At 43.9% G+C, this 13,819-nt stretch overlaps 1 protein-coding gene and 1 long non-coding RNA gene across 2 annotated transcripts; one reads left to right on the top strand and one right to left on the bottom strand.

The window, feature by feature from the left end:
- Positions 1 to 2,757: 2,757 nt before the first annotated feature.
- Positions 2,758 to 7,836, bottom strand: LOC111267205 (uncharacterized). Its single transcript, XM_022845294.1, has 2 exons — positions 6,092 to 7,836; positions 2,758 to 4,821 (listed from the first exon to the last, which is right to left on the bottom strand). The coding sequence occupies exons 1-2, from the start codon at positions 6,291 to 6,293 to the stop codon at positions 4,424 to 4,426; spliced, it is 600 nt and encodes a 199-aa protein (XP_022701029.1). The 5' UTR covers positions 6,294 to 7,836; the 3' UTR covers positions 2,758 to 4,423.
- An 11-nt stretch (positions 7,837 to 7,847) lies between these two features.
- On the top strand, positions 7,848 to 12,746 carry LOC111267206 (uncharacterized). Its single transcript, XR_002684465.2, has 3 exons — positions 7,848 to 10,453; positions 11,774 to 11,957; positions 12,531 to 12,746. It is a non-coding gene; the product is annotated as an uncharacterized LOC111267206 (long non-coding RNA).
- Positions 12,747 to 13,819: the final 1,073 nt, after the last annotated feature.

Here is a 13,819-nt window from a genome sequence, read left to right as displayed (position 1 = left end):
CGACCCACCGGCCAGCAGGGATACTAAGCATCGAGGTACGCTTTCGGCATAGGTCCCTTCACAGAACTGCCTGTCACAAAACCAGTTTGCCGCTCCGATCCCCCCCAGACGTTCGGTGAAAAAATGAAGCTGGTAGCAGACAAAGAATGGGTCGAGTGAACGTAGCACGAACGGCATCAGGCTATGCCTGACGGTCTTTTCCTTAGTTTACAATCACGCTGTTCTTCTCTCTCTCCCTTTTTTATTCGTCTGTGCTTCGTTATGTGTGACTCTGTTTCTCTCTGTTTTTCCGAGCCTTTCACGCGTTCAATGCGCCGTTCCGGAGTCCCATCGACTGGAGGAGCGACGATAGACGCTCTGGAGGGACCCTTCATTAATAACATAATAATGATTCGAATGGGGCCGATATTCCGGAATGCCGACAGTTTGACTAAATTCTGAAAGTCCAGATCCCCATAACCGCCCGCCAGCTATTGTATTACTTGCTCCCGGTTGTACATTGCCTTCGCCGTTCCATCGCGGAGGGAGCTCTCAGCAGTTTCATGTTGCACTATACTTAAGTTCACTCAAAGGGTCACGGTCACTGCAACCGGATTAAAGCTTTGTTGTCAAGGCTTCTCCTTGGAGTCTTCGATACATTTCGCTGTTTAGGAATAACGGCCTAAGGGCCGTCTTCTAAAATATAAAGGACGACGTTTTGTATAATAACCGTGCCGCTTGGCATAGCAGCACAGGAATGCAGGATCAATAAAGAAGGGTGAATTAATTGTTTTATTAGCTCTTACCCTTAATATGCGTCTACACAGCTGTAACAACGTCCCATAAATACTGTTTGTTTTTTTAAGTAATCACAATTGTTGTGCAGTGTCGCGTGCATCTATCTGTGCGATGGAACGTGTTGGTTGAGAAATAACTAGGCAGGATCTTCTTTGATTTTAATCTATTGCTTAGAGTGTCTGGCTACCTTTCGTACTCACAGAAACGATCTAACACTGGTACCGCTAGTCGCACGTAAAATGCGGAATGATTTTTCGTTGTAATCAAGCAATTCAACTTACTTAAACTATGCAAGTTCATCTTGCGCACGAAAGCGACACAACCGGATAATAGTCGATACCACCACATCGACAGCGTATACCGTGGGAAAACTACAATAGCTGTTCACTAGAATTTAGCTAGAGTTTCTGCCGGATTGTCGTTGTTATTGCTAAAACCTTACCCATCCGTTACTCTCTCAGATAGGCGAATAGGGTTCGCTGTGTCAGTCTTTTGCTCATTCTTGTTGTGGTCGGTGACTAGCCAGGTTGCTACTTAGGTCGCTTGCTTAGGTTCACTACATGTTGCCTATATTTGCATGTGTTTGTGCGGCCATGCTGAAAGTGACACCTGAAAAATGTATTTCTCCCACTTTGGCCCAAGAGGCAGCGGATGTAGCGTTGTGTAGCAGGACCCCATCACCCCGACGACACACCCTTTATACCTATCCTGTCGAGGGGGGCAACTCCTCGGGCTATAACGGGTTACTGCGTCTTTTCAGCTTGCCTCTGCTGCTCTACCCCTGGTCCCCACTAGCTATCTAACCCGTTAGTCGTTCGCTGAGGGTCTCCATTGGCTTTTTCTTCGCCCCCTGGCTCTATGTCTTCCTCAGATACAACTTTGCGGCCATGACCAGCCTCCCCCGCGCTGCGTATGCTGTTGTCCGGCCGTCCATAACAACAGAAGCAAATACTGCTTGTCGTCGCTGTATGTGTTGCTTCTACTGGGCTTGCCTGTTCACTAACCACCGAAAGCGGAAACGGGGACACCACTTTCCCATTGCCACTGCAACTTGGTTAAAGAACCATTGCATGGCGTTGCACCTTTTTTTGACCGGCGTGCTTCTGATTCATGGATTCCTTGTGGGCGTGTATTCGTATGTTTGAGCGCGTCGGTTTGACTGGCCGTATCTGTGAATTGGACGCGTCGTTGTGTGTACTATGTCGCCTCCTTACGACGATGGTCGGCTAAGTTGCCAGCACGATACATCGCTATGGTCCTTCCGTCCTCATGCAGTATCTCCATTTGCAAAGTAGACGACAAGGGGCTAAAAGAAGTAGAAAGGGGTCGACAAGGGACCGTGGTGGAGGATGCGTACGAACAGGTTCTGAAAAAAGAAACCACCTCATAGACAAAAAGACACATATAGTATTTTCTGTCGAGGCGAAGTGCTCACGAAACACTCTAGCACAAAGCCGAGGGGCCGATGCTGCTGCCACTGGCGCCTTTTGGAAAACAGTGTAAGCTAGAAAATAGCAACGGGAGAAAGGTGAGAAAATAGGTAGAAGAGACACAGCATACGGCCGCGTATACTATTTGCGGTGTTATTACGTGGATAAGGAGCCTTGTGCAGGGTTACTACTACTAGTGCATAGTCTACCTGTAAATATCACACAAGCTTTCCTTAAAACTCGACGCTATGGAGAACGGCGCACTATACGTCCACTTAGTTTCTCCCCAATATCGCCTTTACCGAGTCCATTTCATCTCGATAAAGTAAAGCCAAAATCCTAAAGTGCACAAACGCTTCTTGTCTTTTCGTATGGGATGGTATGGCTGCATGCATTTCGCCGGATGACTTTCCACTGTGTGCCCTTTTCTCATGTACGGCCAGACGCCATTCGCCGTTTGGTGGTAGTGTGTGACACGATCCCTTTACTCTACTATTTTGTTACCCCACTACCTTAGTGTGCGTACACTTGTCACGAATGACTACGAACCTAGGCTTTTAGATGGAAAGCTAATTTTATTTTCCTTAAGATATAATGCATGAATGCATTTTAAGAGTTTTTTTTTGTTTTTTTTTTTTGTTTTCATTGTTATAATTATTGTTCTCTGGCCGTTGCCTCATTTGTCTTCATACTTATACATAAAGTAGTTCATGCATTCTCATATACGACCGCAGCGCATCAGCATCATTATTATTAAATAATCATCATCGTTATCCCTCTGCTGCGAATGTGTTTGTGCTATTGGAATTAAACGAGTCTATCCTGTGTGGTGGGGTAACCATACATAGGACAAGCTCTGTCCTTCTCGATCCGCTGCCGGTTCTGACATCGTCCAATTCACCTAAGAGAGTTCAGATTACCCGACTTTGACGAGATCTGTTAAAGCAATTCGTTACCAAAGCAACCATATGGACGCACAAAGCTGAGCGACCTCATTGTCAAGTAACTCCTGCTCGTCTGGCAAGAAGAAGTTTCCGCTGAGACCCAACCGTGACAATGCGTGACAGATCGTGCGTTATTAAGATAGCACATCGTCCGCAGGTCGGCGGCTCTTGGGTACTGACGCGGGATATCACAATGGCAGGAGAGGAACGTGATACCTCAAAGAGGAGTACCAAAATGAGACTTAAGCGTCTCTGCAACAGCAGAGAAGCTCTGTGTCGGATTCTATCGGACTGCCGAATAGCTCTATGTACATGATCACATTGAGCCATGAAGTGGAGAAAAGAAATCTTCTCATTTCTTTCTTGACGGCTGAGTAAAAAAGAAGTTTGACTGCTTAAAAGTTTCGGTTAGTGACGCAAAGTAACATGAGAACTGTTAGTTATACACCAAAGAAGAGAAATAACAAACACACGACTCGGTTTGCACCAACCACTGGGAAGAAAAGGCCGTTAGCATACCGAAACGTCGAAGTGTGAACTGTGAAATTTTTCGTGGTGAATCATGTACTCTTGCTAGCTTCCTTTCTTTAATTTTTCTTTCCTTTTCGTCCATCTTTTCGAAGGAACCCTCCCGAATTGGAGTAAGACGTTCACTTCCTACGGAAAGAAACTATAAAAGTATGTCAGGTCTTTCGGTCGGCGTCGTCGCCAGATCAGAAATGCTTGCGTCTCGCAACTGACCGGCTAAAGCTTTCGGACTGATGAGTTTTTCCCTACCTAGATAGATTCTACAATGGGAATAGGCCAGGATGGCACAATCAACCTGCTGTCTGCACGCTTGTCTATCTTCCTTTTCTTTTCCACCCTTTCTTTCGTATCTCCACTCTGCTCCTTTTCGACTCAGCCTGTGTATAGTACAGGTCTATCTTCTTCCAGCGATGCTTTAAATTGTATATCTGTATGTATATATAATTCTATATGAATGTGTATAATATATATGTATATATATATAATATGCCCAAGAAGGTTGCCGACCCGAAGAAGGCCTCGAGTCGGTAAAGCTAAAGACTGCTGACTGTTTCTTATATCGATTCGGGCTGCCCGCATACAATTTTTTGTTGGGTTATCTTTTTCTTGTGATTTTTCTGGGTAGATGAAAAGGCGGCCCACATTCTTTCTCCTTTCCCTTCAGCTTCTTTCAGTCTATCACTTATCGTTTCCATTTTAGCATCGGTGGATTAAACGTTGATTGTCTCGTAAACGATATCAGTTTTACGAAGTGTGTTCATCGCTGACCACGCCATCGTTGTCTTGACCAGATAGATCGGGTGTGCCCAGTCCAGGAGGCAGGGGCAACCCGCCCAGTCCGCTTTGATAGGCGACGATCCGGCGAAGTTCATCCAACGCTTTTGTCTGCATAAGAATGTAGTTTTTCGCTAGCAGAAGGGTGGCGATCTTCGAGAGTTTTCGCACAGAGGGCGAGTGAGCATAGGGTATCACAGAGCGTAGTTCGTCCAAGGCGTCATTGAGGTCATGCATCCTTCTTCGTTCACGTGCGTTGATACTCAGTCTCAGTGAGCGACTGCCCTCGCGTGGATCCTCGACCGTGCGTCGCTTTCTAGCTGGACCCTCCCCGTGGCCAAGGAGGCCCTGATTTTCTTCAGCCCCACCTGCGTGAACGCAGTACAAAACAAAATAATGACGAAATGTGCCGTTTAGTATAATTATTCGATTTGACTGGCTTCACCTACCTTGTCCTAGTATGTAGTCCAACATCAATGTAAAACGCATCGAAGAAATAAGCGTCAATAAATTTTTGCTATTCGAAAATGGCTTTGCACAATTAATCTGCTCTATATGTTAGGAAATTCTTCATCTCGGTAAATTGATTTCTTGTCGTTGTTGTCGCATAGAATTCGTTTTTCCTTGGCGATTAAAGAAGCGTAGACGCAAAGGTAATTTTTTTTTAAAAGGAGTATCCGATAAAGGCGTAGTCATATGCTTTTCGCTTAATATAGATTTCTTTGCTTCAGGACGGAGATTGTCAGTCGAAAGAGAAGTCCTTACAACGTACAGCGTTATTAGATCCTGTTGGCGTACTGCCTCGTGAGATTGGCAACGAATTAAGTTGATTCCCTCGAGAATATTGAGGAGAAAAGTATTTTGCTAATTTCAGAACTAATAGCGAAAAAGGAGGTCGCAATTTTAAGTTCAAATCAGGTCTCTATTGTACAGGTCGGCCTCGCCATTTCTCGTGCCCAAATAAGACACAAGGACCGATAACTTCTGCCGCAGGTGCCAAGCCGATCAATGGCAAGAACCCGTTTGACTACACCGCTTACGTAGGGCCCTGTCCGTGAACGAAGTATGTATCACAAACCAATTACAGGTACGGCTAGCATTTCTACGCTACTTTAGCCATCATTGCTCTCAGCACCGGATGAGCGATGTCTGCTGAAGAAGGTGCCGACTCGGCATCAAGAGGTTAAGTTACAGATGAATCTGCCTGGCATCTGCAGTCTTCTTCGGAGGTAAACGAAATAAGCGTCAGCGCTGGAATGGTTGCTGACGCCGCTTCTGCTGAATAGAGACGTGAAATATTGGGGTGCAAGGGACGCTGAAGTATTAGCTGTTAGGGGACAAATGCAGCTACCAACGATGCCATGGCATCATGAGTAAAAAGGCCGATAGGTTCCTGCCCTATTGCTGGTTGGATTGGTGATGTGAGATCCACCAAAATTCGAGAAAGCTGAACTAACTGACTGTTGTATTATTCATCTATTTTAGGGCTGGGCAAATCGGGGAATGGGTCTGGGGAATCGGGGGGGAGGGGGGCTCGGATGTACCCACATCGTTGCCACACGGCGTAACACTGACGTGAAAGAGCGAACCACTAACGAATGGATTGGTCGAGATATGGAGGAGGGAAAAGAGACTTACCTGGCTGTTCGAGAGCCAGTGGTTCGAGCGGGCCTCCGTTGGCGTTAGCGCTTCCCCGGAACGCTTCATGGGAGCCGTCGGCAGCGTTTGTGGTCGACTGCTGCCCGATGCCGCCCAGGCTGGCCTGCGCGAGCTGAAACTGCGGTGTTGGCCCTCCGAACAGCGGTTGCCCTGAGAACATTGCTTGAAGATGAAGGTCCATACCGGCTGCTTGGGGAATAATAACGGTCACAGTTCTTACGATGCTGAGCACAACTAAATGAACGGTTCAGCCAAACCGCAGTCGAACGGACGGAACGCAGCCGCAAACCAACAAACAGACAAAAGCACAGACACATACAAACAAACTAACGATAACAGGAATTATTACATGAAAGCGAATAAAATCGAACTCAACAAACAGGAACGTTGTTGTCCCAAAGGTTGTCGAAGCGTTGCCGGGGAAGCCGATGCACTGCGCCACAATGAGACTGGGGTTCACTTGTGGGCTGGCTAGTTACAAGCGAACTGCTTATTATTGATACTGCTATGAAGCGGATTTTTCGTGCACTCCACCAGCCTACACAGGCGCAAGCTACCGGATATTGCTAGATGTTGTATTGGTCTGGTGCAGCACGTCAGTTCGGCGACACCAACAGATGGTGCGGACTCTGATGCTGAGTCAAGCAGCAGAGGATGCGGAATGGAGCGAGAGGAAGTCCGTCCCACGCCGATGGTTTTTGAACGCGACCCGCTCCGACGAACAGCTCCGGAGTAGTTCTTGGAATGATGTCAGCGGTGACAGGGGAGAGGAGCCCTTGCTTAAGCTCCTTTGTCATCCTCGCCTTCTCTCGCGAAATGATCGCTGTTCTCATGTCACTATGCCTAGTTGCCTGTTACCGTTAGAATCAGAGAGGTTTTGTGAATGTGATTGTTGTTGAATTATTCGAAAAAACATCATCCAATCAATAGTACTAAACAGTGCAATGTTCGCATGACGGCGCTTGGCTTCATCAGTCGACTCCGCTGCACCGGACCACCATACAGCGCTGCGACAAACGCAAATACCGCGTACAAGGCATCACTGACCGTTCGTGCAAATGTTTGACCTGTACGCGTTCGTGTGAGGCCGAAATGCGATGTTATATAATAAGAAAATGGACGCGCCCCTGTAGCAACGAGTGACACGAAGGTCGACCGACCAGCCCAGCTTAGTATTCTTAGTTGCCCTGCGATTTCCTACGATTTCGGTTACTCTTGCATGTCTATCTAAACAGTTCTAGTAGTAGCCGCAAATTTTGATCGTGACGAGCTTTTTGCTCCCTTGAAGGGTACCTGTTTTCGTCGATTGCCAACCAACTGAAGGCCTACCAACGCAGCCGCTGTTATGAATTGAACGACGACCAATATTATAGTTTAATGCATTAGTGCCTTTTCGACGGCTTACTGCCGCTGACGCTGCCGACGCCATTGTCACCGCCAGCACCGCCATCTTCCTGTTCGAGCCGGTCTTCAATTTGTCTCTTTCTCGAGCATCGTCGTTTTTCCTGGCTAACTAAAGCACGGCGTTCCGTGCGGAACATCCACCCTGTGAAGCGGCAGTGGGGTGAGTGCGCTCCACGCCATTGCAGTGAAGTCCACCGCCTCGTTATCTAAACTTTGAAGCCGACGGCTGCTTTTCCCATCAGCGAACACTCTCCTATGTAGCTAATTCTTACTCCTACGGAACGAAGCACCGGTACCTTTAACCTGAAGGGAAGCTTAGAGGTAATTGGGAGTGTGGGAAGTAGGGGGAAAGGATGGTGGAAGGGTGGTCCATGGAAAGCGAACTTGCGCAGAGCTTGCCAGTCCTTCTCCTGGGACGGCAGCCTCCTTCGTAAGTAGTTGGGAATACGAGTGCACTGGTAGTGCATTATCATTTTTATTAGTTTTCATTTGACGCAGCTTCGAGAGCTCGACCGAAGGGCCGTTGCTGACGGTTGCAAAATGTTGGTCTCTTTCTAGATTCTAGGTTCGCTTGCAACTTAGATGAAGAACGATGTTTCACTTAGGCTGTTTTGCGTACGACGAATTGTCGCTACATAAACGGTCCACATCTCATTGATAACGGACGCGTAGCGCCGATGTATCATTGTGTTGTTTCGGCTGAACCTGAATAAGAAGAAGGATAAGTATTAGCAGGCCTCGATGTTTAGCAGAGCTGCGCTGATAGAGAGACGTTGATTTTTACGACATTTATCGCCTACGCAAACGTCCTTCGCTTAACCAGTCCTGCTCTATATCAAAAATCTCCGCAGAAATCTTAAGTTAACTTAAGAAAAAAGAAATCAAAGAAGTTAACCAGAAGTAATGACGAGTCATCTCTCTGCTATGAAGGAGCAAGGGACATTATTGCACAATCATCCCACATTTTAGCCTTGAGCAACAATGGATAGGCCATGACTGAACCGTACAACACCTATATGGAAACTGTCTAGAAGTAATACCCTGCCGTACATATTCACGTTTGTAGCAATTGCCTTATATTTATCTACCATATATTTGCACTACCTAATTGTATTACAGAGGAATGTATGTGGTCTGCATTGATCAAGAATCGATCAAAGTACGAAACGCTACCAAAACGCTACAACATGTACTCCGTATAAACAGCTGCTTACGGACGCTGCGCTTTAGCCGAATATATGTCCAGCTCATCGACAGTTTACCTGATTAATGCCAAAAACAATACGTACATCTGAAACTACAAACTTACCCCATGTGGGCATCACGAATGCACTGTAAAGATGTTAAGTATATATCAGGTAGTCCAAAAAATAATGACGATCTTTAAGCCAAAATCAAAGCAAATCTGTCTTTATGCTTTAAACTAAGTTACTGAACTAAATACATAATATTTCGTTCGACGACTTTTTGCCATCTTTTCCGGAACTATACTGCAGAACTTCTATGGTTTCCGGGCGAGAAATTATTATAAGTGATTTTCCCTTCCCTGGAATTCTTTAAAAAAAACTTAACTTTTTTTGAAATTAAACTTATTTCATTGGAAGAGTTCTGTAGAGACCGAAGCGGTAAGTAGTCGAGTAATGTAAGTTGCAGACTATTTCCCATTTGAGTTCCTTCAGTTTCTATCGGCTGGCTAATAACGTTTGTAATCTAGCATTGCCATGCTAAGAGAGGACACTCCTTCTGTTCACTAATTACAATCGACTTTTTTCAACGGTTTATCGTTGCCAGTAGAAATTCTTATCCATTCCATTTTAATTCTAGCAACACATAGTATCACTTTCTTTTCTACAAGTAGAGCAAAATTTTTATTTTTCTATTTAAACATTCCGTCCACTTTTCATCACCTGTTACCAACCCCTTTCGGAACGGATCGAACTTGTTGCGTTTCTGAACAGCTCGGCGGACGGACTCGGATAACTTCTTTTTGGCCTCGATCCGTGTGAAACCCAAACACCTAACTTCTTTTTGTAATCAGTTCTTTTCACTTAAAACTCTTAAAAATGCTAATGACTATCTAATTTCTTAATAACGTTCTGACTATTTGCGTGTCAGTTTCGCTCAGTTTTTATAGTTATTTCATCAGTTTTTTTTTAATGTTATTGTCGACGATTGCAAAAAGCGTTTTCTACATCGAGATTTCGCGGATCAGAAAGCTATCGTTGGGTTGTTTCGTCCGATAACGCCACTATAAACAGCATATCTTTTTTTCGGGCCTAAGTAACCTTTATTTTCAATGAGACAAAATTGTAAGATTCATTATGAATCTTTACTAAAATGTAACTCATATCCAAGATGCTCTGTTAGAAGTTCAAAGAAAGGCCTTCCCAAAATTCTAGCACATCTGCTATTCTCGAATGTCAACTTTCAAATGATACCAACACCCGATGCGATATATTACGTAAGAGATACGACTTCGAAACCATATGGCTTGAAAGAACGTCAATAGTCTTTTGTTCACCCTCCATATATATATATTTGCACGCATATATATACTGGCTGTACGAAGCTGTTTAGCGGTCAAACCTTTTGAATCACTTTTAGACGACATCTTTTACGTGTACCCTTGTTGATTGAGTGGCAGAATATGGTTTGTTATTGAAACTAAGCGCTTATCTGATTAAATATCTAATTTTTCGAAAATGAGAGCGCTGGGGAAATTTTCCAGACATTGACGAAACCAACGGTTTGTTAATGTCAAACGGAAAGATGGATTGCTGCAATCCCGGAACTTCTACGAAACCAGAATACGTAAGATGAAGAAGAAAGGCAAGAAACTGGTTGCCGTCAAATTAAAAACAAACCGAATCATCTGTAATGATAATTTTCCCAATCACTTTCAATAATAGGCACGCCATCGCTACGGACGACATATGGGTAAGTTAATGTTTCCCATTGCAGGAAGATCAGACATGAAAGAGAGTTTTATGATAAAAGCGAATAAATTAGGGCATAGGCTGATGCTCATAATCGAATTGGACATCAGAGATGTCTGTTATTACGAGATATGATCGGAGATCGAAACGGTAAATAACGTCAGGCATCTGAAGGCTTGCGACACGCCAACTGATGGTGCAAAGTGTCGTCATTCGATGACAACGACCTTATCGCTACGCTTTATCTATAGACTGAACTATCCAAATGTGGGTTTTTCATGTGGTATTTTTAAAAGTATATCTAAACAGATACCTGAACAGAACTCTTGCACTTGTTACAATGGTCAGTCTTAACGGTCACGCTTATTGCCGTTTCAACTCGGGGCTTAAATCACAAACTTGTCATTTTCAAAATATTCCTTATTAATCGTAACCGAGCGCTAAGGGATACTGATAGGTACAAAGCGTCCTTTAAATACGCCACATAGAAATCACTATCGCGGAGTTTAATTTTGGAGTGATAGCAGGCTAAAGGCTTTAAAAGTGCGAGGGCGTATAGCGGGCAAAAAAGTCTTAAAAAGATTAATTATTGGCGCTTTAGCGGTTATTATTAATCGATATTCTCTTCAAAACGGTCATTAATTTCTGTGCCAAAAATCAAAGTATATCAGAACGAGCCTTACCTAAGCCCTATTGAGGATCTTCTTATTTGTCCTATGAAAATCTTTCCAAGATTTTTCAGAAACAGCATGGAACCTGGCAATAATGTAGGCCGATGATTTCAGGCAAAAAAATATATATATATATATATTCTTTTTTTTTTTTGAACGGATTTTGTTCAGCGGAGAAATATTAAATAACAGCTAACCTTCATTCAAATTTTGAAATTTGAAAATGAGGCACTGTCTTTTGTCATGTTGAATAGGTTGTTTAATTCTAGAAGAACTAAATTTTCTCTAATGCCGAGAACAACGAATATATACGTAAGAATTTGAATGCCCCTCTCCATCACTGCGTATATACTTATACACGTATATTAGGTTAGGTAGAAAATGTCCATTGTTTTTTAACTTTTTTATTTATTTTAATTTTCAAACACATTCCAGTTAAACTAATGTCCTTCGCTTCTTACGACTTCGGTCTATTTTTTTAGCAGCCAATATATCCCGCAAAATAAAAAAGCTTCGTCTTTGTACGCGATTCCTTTCGTCGATGTATCGTTGAATTTCTGTCTGTATTCTAAGGTGTTTACTCTCTTGGCCATTTTATATCGAGCAAAACAAATGATAACCAGATGGAGCAATATCTGGGCTGCATGCAGGTTAGGACAGAGCTTCCCATTGGAGATTCTTCAGCGCTTGGTAGGTCATCAAAGCAGCATGCGGTGCGACGTTGTTGTGCAACAATATCACCCTGCATCGCCCTTCGCCTAAGGCCTTTTTCTGTCAATTTCCTAGCTCAGAGAAATCGCGTAACAGTCAACTATGGCTCTTCCGGGGATTTGGGTAGGTTTTAGCATGACAACTTTTTTTTTTATCTCAGCATATGTAGAGGTGCGGCTTCTAATTTTGAATACTTCCTCATGGCGTCGAAGTAAAGGGACCTAACTATTTTGATTTGCATCTAGGAGTCAGAGATCAGTACTTTATCGCCGGTAGCGATCTTGTATAGAAATGATTTTTTGCCGTGCAAACAGGCAAAGGCATATTCGCACACGTCTTTTTCGTAACTGTCATTAACTTCAACTTTCTGTTTTTCTCATTTCGATATCTCTCCCAGCGCATGCAAACAATTATAGTAATATGAGTTGTTCCCAGTCGTATAGAGAGCCCTCGGATCGACTGGCCTGCATTTTGTTTAAAAAGAAGCTGCAGTTCATTGTCGTTTGCTTCCTACGGTCGTTGAGAACGTGGCTTGTCGCTCAAATTAAAGTTTCCAATTCTGAAGCAATTAAATCACAACTGGCAAATGGTAACGCTTAGGGCACGTTTGTCTTCAATTCGGCAAGCAATTACTTTCGTCTTGGTGGTGGATATTTGAATAATGAAAAGGATAATGTCAAATATGCATCTTTTCAGGCCCATCGCTGAACGTTCCAAATCACCACTTCCAACGGTAGTAACTAAATGAAACAACAGGCCACGCGCCAGACAGTTAAAACGTTAGCTGAAGAGTTTCAGCTAGACACGATCAGCTGATCTCACGCTAGCGCCATCTGTGGGCTCCAACGGGAACTTTCTACTCAACCTAATATGTACATACATATATGGTTGACTCAATAAAATTATGGCGATTCAAAACACAATGACAGATCATTTGCCAAGAGGAAGAAACGTTAGATCCTGTTAGCTTCGAAGGTCCGTTTGTTTATTAGCATGTTAACTCTATACGAACGTTGAGCTTATAATTCAGCTTGCTTTTTTCTATGACCGACATATATAAGAGACAAAGTATTCAGAGTGAATTAATGTGTTGACCCTTGGTTTTATATCAGTGCAATACAAGAAAAGAGAGATCTCAGAAAATACTATGGTATGTTATTATGGGATTATTGATGCACGATTATATGAAGTACCTAGGGACATTCACGGCAGTCTTTCTGGAATATTATTATTCAGTTAGAAGAAGACATTAAATTCACATATTCGCAGTAAGATATTAATATGACAGTATAGCCTGCGGCAGTTGGTCCCATCGACGTTGAACAGTGCGCAACTGTGACCGTCCAAGATTGGTCTCAATACCGTCAAGCGATATATATGTAATTTTTGCCAAGTGACCATTATTGGTAATTGTATCCATGTAAACTGCACGCGCATACTTTAGCTAAAGCTATCGAGTAATTATTGTCATGCCTATGTGTGCGCATTCGAGTGTTATACCCGAACATCTCGTTCCCAGTGAGAGGCAGTTTTAATTGGCGGACGTTGGCTTCCTCTGCGGCTTCGGTCCGCAGCAGTAGTATTAGAGTGGAAATGATTCTGTGTGGGAGAGCAAACCTTCGAATTGTCCAAGCGAGAATGTTAATATTGCATGAAGTGTGGCGGATGGACGATCTGAGGGCAATGCAAGGCGACGCAAAGGCAAACTAGGCAAGCAGTGGGTGGGCCGGTCAGCAACGATTCAAATAATGTGTACACGTTCGGCTGCTGTGACTCAGCATCGCCATAACGAAACATGTTTCGCCCATGTAGACTGTGATACTATTACATGAAATAGCAGGCACGCAGCCACCACTACAGAGAGGACGAATGTAGCTGGATAGTGATGACGCTGGTGACGGTTGCAGCAGGAACGGAGACGAACAAAACGTCATCACTGTGGCCACCACGTATCAGCACCCTCTCATCCGGCCTATAGCAGATGG

Source organism: Varroa jacobsoni, unplaced genomic scaffold (genome assembly GCF_002532875.2).
Source record: "Varroa jacobsoni isolate VJ856 unplaced genomic scaffold, vjacob_1.0 scaffold_1156, whole genome shotgun sequence".
Lineage (NCBI taxonomy): Eukaryota > Metazoa > Arthropoda > Arachnida > Mesostigmata > Varroidae > Varroa > Varroa jacobsoni.
Note: the sequence above shows the minus strand (reverse complement) of the source record. Positions and strands in the feature narration are given on the sequence as shown.

Excerpts from the sequence above, each read along its gene's own strand:
- LOC111267205 (XM_022845294.1), bottom strand. The coding sequence starts at position 6,293 with ATGGACCTTCATCTTCAAGCAATGTTCTCAGGGCAACCGCTGTTCGGA. Across the intron at positions 4,822-6,091 it reads ACTGGCTCTCGAACAGCCAG|GTGGGGCTGAAGAAAATCAG; the intron begins GTAAGTCTCTTT and ends GCGTTCACGCAG.